The sequence below is a fragment of the Hylaeus volcanicus genome, chromosome 3 (assembly GCF_026283585.1).
Source record: "Hylaeus volcanicus isolate JK05 chromosome 3, UHH_iyHylVolc1.0_haploid, whole genome shotgun sequence".
NCBI classification, from domain to species: Eukaryota; Metazoa; Arthropoda; class Insecta; order Hymenoptera; family Colletidae; genus Hylaeus; species Hylaeus volcanicus.
In genome coordinates, this window is record NC_071978.1 from 1,857,796 (window position 1) to 1,865,165 (window position 7,370).

The window sequence follows — 7,370 nt, forward strand, 5'->3', positions numbered from 1 at the left end:
GAGGGGACAGACAAATTGATTTCTTCGTAAATATAGAACTGTTTGGAAGTCACAACAGGTGGAAGCAACGAGACAATTGCTCGTACGTCGAGTGCACACGAGAGCGAAGCAAATACCGATTCTGTTAAGAGACCTTCAAGATTGCCACTGTGTGGGAAAGCTTCATCCTGTGACGATAGCGTTTAATTTTAGAATTCAACTCGTAAAGAAAGCCCCTAGTGCGTTTATAGACAGTCGATGTGTTTCTCGGAATTCTTACTTTTGTAACCTCTGTAGTAAAAGGGTTGATTGTGTTTTGGGTTGAAATATTCAGAATCTTTTATTTTCTAAAACTAGGAATAGACAAATTGATCTCTTTGTAAATATAGAACTGTTTGGAAGTCACAACAGGTGGAGTGAATAGCAAGTCTGTTAGGAGACCTTGAAGACTTCAACTATGCAGGAAAACTTCATCGTGTGACAAAAGCATTTAATATTCGAATTCAACTTGTAAAGAAAACCCCTAAGTCGTTTATAGACAGTGTGTTTCTTGGAATGGTTATTTAACACGTTGACTGCCACGATACCCACATATGGGTGACAAGGATTTTCACCGAACAATTAAATACATTAAAATGTATTTGCGAGGAGTTAAAAAAATGAATCTGGATAGGATTAATAAATTTTAAAAATATCGCAAAAATAAGTACTATCGCTAAATATTTAAGCAATCCAGTCACCAAGTGCAAAACTCTCCTTCAAGAATATAAAAGTTTGATAAAAAAAAAAGCTTCGACTCTTATTGGTTTCAGGTACTCACGATTTTGTGATGAAGATGCTGAAGTTCCCTCTCGGTGACTCTTCTCCGCGATAGTTCACGCTGTTCCCGTCTGTACTGGCTGTACTTGTAGAAAAGGTACATGCCAGGAAGTGCTAGGACAACCAACGGCTTCATGAGGCCAGCACGTCCGCTGCCTCCTCGAACCCGTGGCTCTGGTGGTTCGTCCAGGTCCTCCAGCGGCTCGGCAGCCTCGGCCACAGCTGGTACAGCCGGCATGATTGATCACCTGGACAAGATCGATATCGTTTTATTCCGGGCTGAGAGCAGACGACAAAACAATTTCGTTCGGAGAAGATACTCGAACGAACCGACGACTATTTAAAAAGTTCGATTAATCGTAATCGAATCTTTCTTTGAAATTCGTTTCGCACACACGACAAATAGGAAATCGTTTCAGTGTGGACTAATTAATGACACGATATCCGATTGTTGCGGCATTAGACAATGCCACGCACCGGTATATTGTGCTTCATTGAGGATATTGAAATAGCACAGCCACTGTTCCGATTGCCCGGAACGCGTCTCTCACAGAAACGTGGTATCCAAGTATCATAATGGATCGCTTCTTCGGGACAATTGCTCGGTTTTACACGACGCAACTCGTAGCATAGCGTTCAAACTTTCGCGAGGTAAATTCGCGAAACTTCACCATTCGGCTGTAGAACGACAAAGCAAGTAGCTTGTCGAGCTGGCCTGTAGAGTTATCTCTCTCGTACGAGAGGCTCCGGAAGAATAGAACGATACTCGGCGCAGTCACCAGTTCAGACCTGAAGTTTTCCAAGGGTTTCGAAGTGCGGATAAAACTAATACGGAGGAAGTTGAAAAGCGTGGGTAACCGTTTGCTCGCTAGCGCGAAGAATTTCAGTCTTCTGTTAGATTTCGACGGATGAACGGAGAATTTTAGGTCACCGAGAGACGACTATTGGGTATTGGATTTCCATCAAATCGTTTTTATGTACAATTCCTTGTCTGCGCGGGCGAGTTGTCGGACAAGGCACAAGCGTATACCGCGCGTGGCTTCGCTTCCTCATTTTTCGATATTTACAATCCTCGTTAATGTCGCACGGGAACATCTGCGACGAAATAGCTTTCCGTTGCAGATGACTGCGACGAAAACGTACCGTTGGCCGAGCTTTTACCCGATGCCAATTATTCCAGCCCGAGGATATTTCTGTGCGAGCCCTGCCGCCCATAAATGAACGATATCGAAGAGATCTTCCGACCCAAATGAGTACGAACCTTCGTACAACGAACACTATCTTCGTAATGACCTCTCTGCAAAGCATATCCGGGAACATCGACAGAGATGATATCAACTGCAGACCTGGAATATAGGTTCACCTCGTTCAAAGAGTTTCACAGAGACCTGTTCGTTATCCAAATACTCATCAATCTTCTCATCGAGGCAAGTTCATCCTGCAAAAGCCGCCATTAAGAGGACAGTGTTGTTTTGCTGAGCTTTGACTTTCCAGAGAACAGAAATTTAATAACAAGGAGGCCTGGTTGTTACAGAGCAACAAAGTCCAAAATATCATCGAAACAGAAAAACCTTTCAGGTAAAAGTTACGAGTTTCAAAAGTGACCATAAAAACGAGGCTTCTATTTTTTTTTCTATTTTGGTACAGGCGTTGAGGCTGCGTCAGGGTTATCGACATTTTTTTAAATGGAATGCCGAACTGAGATGCTAACTTCACAGTGGGATTCACAGTCACTATTTGGATATTGTCTCTTTACGAAAAGCTTATCCAACACCAAACAGCCTGAAAAGAACATGCCCGCTATATTGATACTTGACTTTTCAGCGAACAGAGTTCTAACGAAGAGGTTCAGGTTATGCCTAATTTTTTACAGAACTCTACAGAAGCCAGTTCCTTATCAAGGTAATCAACAATCTTAAAGTTTTAGTAGACTCATCTTCCAACACTTATTACGAATCGTACTTCAAAAGAACAAGGCTCTCCTATAAACTCTTGATGATATAGCTTGCCTTCAAAAAAAACAGAAACCGCATATTAAAAAGTTCTGCGTTGTCCATTGTCCAAAGGACTTTACAGAAGTCTGTTCTTTATCACGACTTTCAACACTCTTCCCTTTCTAAAACAAAGTTATCATACACCACTTGCGACGAACCCCGAGAGGTGTAGGACTACTCCACTGATCGTTGACTTTTCCGTGGGGCAGGAATCTAATAAAGAGACGGCCTCCGCAACGTCGAGTCGCCCAGCGGACTTCCGTGACTTCAATGAAATTTCGTAATCTACTTCTCGGTCGTTCACCGACTATATTTAATTCAACCGCCTATTTGCCGTGCTATTCTTAACCGGCTGCTCTAGAAATACACGCGGCTCGCTCTATATCGCCGTCCGCGCCTGGGTCGTGTACCCTCCACTCAGCGCGGTCTACACGAAGATGCAATTGCGTCTGTGTTGCGTTCGCCAAAGGGTGTAACGATGGGGTCGATCCGATTACTAGCAGTCTGCGAACAACGTGGTGTCGGTTTCACGATGCCATAGTGTCGTTAGTTGACGGGAAAGCACCTCAGCGATCAAGTTCTTTAAGCTGGGAGTCGGAACAGTCGAGATTCCTGATCGAACACTTCAGAACGAACGATTAGACGTCGGCGGAGCTGCTGTCCTCGTTCTCAATTTCACGTGAAGCATTCCGTGTGGGCGAGTTTCGTGCGACTCGAAAGAAACCAATGCGAATACTATGGGGAATTGACGTTGACACGCTTGTGAAATTCGTACCGATTCGCACGGAGGAGAATTAACCCGAGTCTACGATCGCGAATCAAAGCGAACTATTAATCGTATCTGTACCAGGTTTTGAATATCTAATATCATATACTAGGTTTCTCCGTATACCTCGTCTCGGTGTTTGCAGAGGTTTACCTGTTCGCTGGTAAACATAGAAAAATATGCATCGGAAATGTTACTCTTTTCGTCGACAAATTAAACGATATCGCGGTCAAGATGATGTCGTATCGAAGCGAGGCACAACGTTGAAGACTGCCCCGCCGCTTTGATTCGAGGTATACGATAGCCGCGCATCGAGCGGATCGAACATCGTTTAATGCGCCAATTAAACCATAGATGCAAAATTCGCCCTAAAAACGCGACATCGAGGGTTCCTAACGGTAGACAGAAAGTCCGATAACGTCGGATGAAAGACGACGTCGCGGTAGGATTGCATGGTGCGTAGACGACACACATACCCGTGCACGCGTTATCACCTTGGGAGGTAATATATTATCGGAAATGAATCAATATATCGACTCGTTGTTGTACCCTCCGCACTCGACACTGTGAAAACGTGCACCACCTCGGGGATTCATCGTGTTTCTACCAAGGGCAAGGTCGTTTACACGTATTTTGTCTGCTCGAGGGCCCGGCCAAACGAAAAACTGTTACGCGTGATAATCATAGGTACGGAAAGGTAAAGCCTAATTTGTTCCATCAATCAAATACACGAGCAGTTCTGTCGTAAGCGCGTAACATCCCTAGCAAACACGTGTCTGTTAAATTAGGACAGGTGGTAGATGAAGTATCATAATCGAAAGTGTCTCGAGGAAGTGACCGAATCAAGCAGGAAGCGTGGCTCGATAAGGCAGAGTCGCGGTGAGAATGGTAGTATGACGTTCGGGGAAATTATTACGCTATTACCGCGAGAACTATCGTACTGATCTAATATTACACGTACGTATGCGTTTTGCCTTGACATGTCGCAATGGCGGTCGCAAGAACAAGGACATCCAACGCGGCAGGATAACATCGTACCGGATAGGCTACGGCCAAGTACACGTCCTGCTGGCTTCTATTTTTATGCTGTTTTCTGTTGTTCGGTACCGTTCGATTGCCGTGTTGCACGATTCGGATCGATCTTCCCGCTCTTTCCTCATTCTCACGTGACTCCGCGCGAAGCCTGACGTCGTGACAGATAACACGGTACCATTCGATTTTTATAGTTTCGGTTCATCGCGAAAGTGGACGCCGCGATGTTCGTAGTTCCGATTCGAAAGAATTTCGAAACAATGAACTGTTGACACGTAGATCGAATAAAAAAAACGTGGATGTCACTCTTGAATCGTGTACAGCTCCGTAGGCTCGTTACAATATCGCTATAACTCATTGAACGTATAACTTTGAAAGGACAATATGCAGTTTCGTTTTCATGCTTAATGCTACGATACAACGACAACCTTTGTAACGAAACAAACACGTAAACGAATGGCCAGATCGTCCCACCGCGACTTTCGAGTTTATTAAATAATCGGAAGTAAAACACTACGTGCTCGCAAAGAGAATTATTGCACGTTGCTGTACACATAGAGCAATTCTTTCTCATTATTTCAACGATCGTAAATGGTTGTGTTATACGGCTTTACAGGGTATGGAAATTCAATGCCTTTACTATAACGTAAGCGATTCCCGATTGCAATGATCAATTGCCTCCTAACAATGTACAATATAAAGTTTCTAATGCCGTTGCTTCAAGTTTAATTACTCGCCGGAGCGAGGGTCCGTTACTTCGTATCGGTTCGATTTTATAGAATTCGTTCGACGAAGCTGGAACGTCGTCCGCTGTCGAGAACAAAACGAGGACAACAGCGAGGTTTGACAGCGCGCGTAAACACTCGTTGCGGACTCGACAGTGACACCAGCGCATACAGAATCGAACGAAAACCGCGAACTTCTCTAAACACCGTGAACCGTGAGCGATACGTTCCTTGTCATTGACGAGTCTCATCGGCAAACCTGCATCGCGATTGGCACACGTAGCTTTCCCGTTTTCACAGAACCGGTGCACAACCTCGTACGCGAAAGCTCCTACAGAGAAGTCATAGTTGATCCTCGGCGAGCGTCGACCGGAACCTTCGATCGTTTGCTCGACGTCTCGCACTCGGAACTAGCAACTAGGTAACACTATGATCATCACAATGCACTTACGTCGTCGTTGCTGGCTCCTCGACGGTACTTGTGATATCGCGCGTGGCTCGTCGGAGGGAGGGCAGGGAACAAGGACCAACGACAGAACCTGGGTAGAAATTTGACAAGTACGAGGAGAAAGCACCGAAAGAAACCGCCTGCGCCGGCGACACGAGCGTCCCTCGTGCGCTCAGCTCAGCTGAAACATCGCCGAGCCGCGACTGTGTTGGCGGTATACCGGCGGCTGCACTGCGCGCCTGCAGCAGGGCAAACCGCGCAAGAGCCCTGGCTCGCGAGCGTTCGTGCCAGACCGGCCATTTCCGGCCCCCGTCGACCGAACTCGCCGCCACCCGCTCGACCTCGATGCTTTTTGGCGGTCTACGTAGGGACTACGGCGCACGTACCGGCCGCAGGGTTGTATCTATGCAGAGGCGTCGGGACAGTGGCTCCATTCAACAGTAATTGCTATTTTTCCATCTAATTACTCTCGAATTAAAGAAAAATTATTTGTGCTTTAACTCCGGTAGGTTAGAACTTTCGAACTTTAAACATTTCGAATTACAATCGGGAGAACGCAAGACGTGCGAAAATCGGAAACTTAAAAATGCAAAATTGTTTACCATTCAACAGTAATTGCTATTTTTCCATCTAATTACTCTCGAATTAAAGAAAAATTATTTGTGCTTTAACTCCGGTAGGTTAGAACTTTCGAACTTTAAACATTTCGAATTACAATTGGGAGAACGCAAGACATGCGAAAATCGGAAACTTAAAAATGCAAAATTGTTTACCGGTATTATGTTTGGAATGTGTCTTTATTACAAAAATAAAAAAAATACAGTTTCGAATCGTTTTAGTTTCTGAGACGAACGAAGTTTACATTCCGAACGAACCACGTTCAACGGTTGCTTCGCTACTTTCGCTTATGGAGTTGGAATAAAAATGTTTAAATGTGGAAACATTCTCGGAATATATTACTGAAGAATTGAATACCAATATTTATAATACGCAAGTCGTGTAATAATGCAATACGTAAGTAATGTATTATAGGTATATAATGCATACCTTTGTGTTATTAGCTGCTAATCTAAATCTAATCTCATTTTACACTTTACACTTTACAGATTACACTTTACATTTGTTCGTCACAAATAATACCGATTACCAGGTCTCACCACGTGGAGGTTGCTGCGATTGGAGACCCGGAGATACAAGGAATCAAAGTTCCTTCGACCTCCCTCTAGGTATACTATACATAGTATACTAGATATACATAGTATACAGGATATACAGGTACACATAGAGATGCACACTCTACGTAGAGTCGACGAGCTTACTACTAAGTACGAAACGATGAAAATCAAAGGAAAACAAAACTCCCTTCGATTTGCAAAATCCAAGTGTGACTCTGTCAAATAATTATTTGAACTGAATGGAAGCTAAATGGAAATCGCGACACAACGCGACCATGTAACGGACTTATTAATTGCGAGTCAGTCCCGTTTCTTCTTAATGGGTCTGACTCGAGAGAAAGACTTCCTGGACCCCGCCGGAAGCCACGATAGGATCTGACTTGCACCCGTTTCACGCCTCTTTGGACTTACTGCATCGCGTCAGGAGCCTGG

At 44.5% G+C, this 7,370-nt stretch overlaps 1 protein-coding gene across 1 annotated transcript in view; it reads right to left on the reverse strand.

Annotated features, from left to right (window-relative positions):
* Positions 1-6,037, reverse strand: part of LOC128874331 (fl(2)d-associated complex component-like) — a 50,842-nt gene extending 44,805 nt beyond the window's left edge. Inside the window, exons 1-2 of the mRNA XM_054118981.1 lie at positions 5,767-6,037; positions 800-1,046 (exon numbers count right to left, since the gene is read on the reverse strand). Of these exons, the coding sequence (XP_053974956.1) occupies positions 800-1,036 (237 nt within the window). The 5' untranslated portion in view covers positions 1,037-1,046; positions 5,767-6,037. The remainder of the gene's footprint in view (positions 1-799; positions 1,047-5,766) is intronic.
* Positions 6,038-7,370: the final 1,333 nt, after the last annotated feature.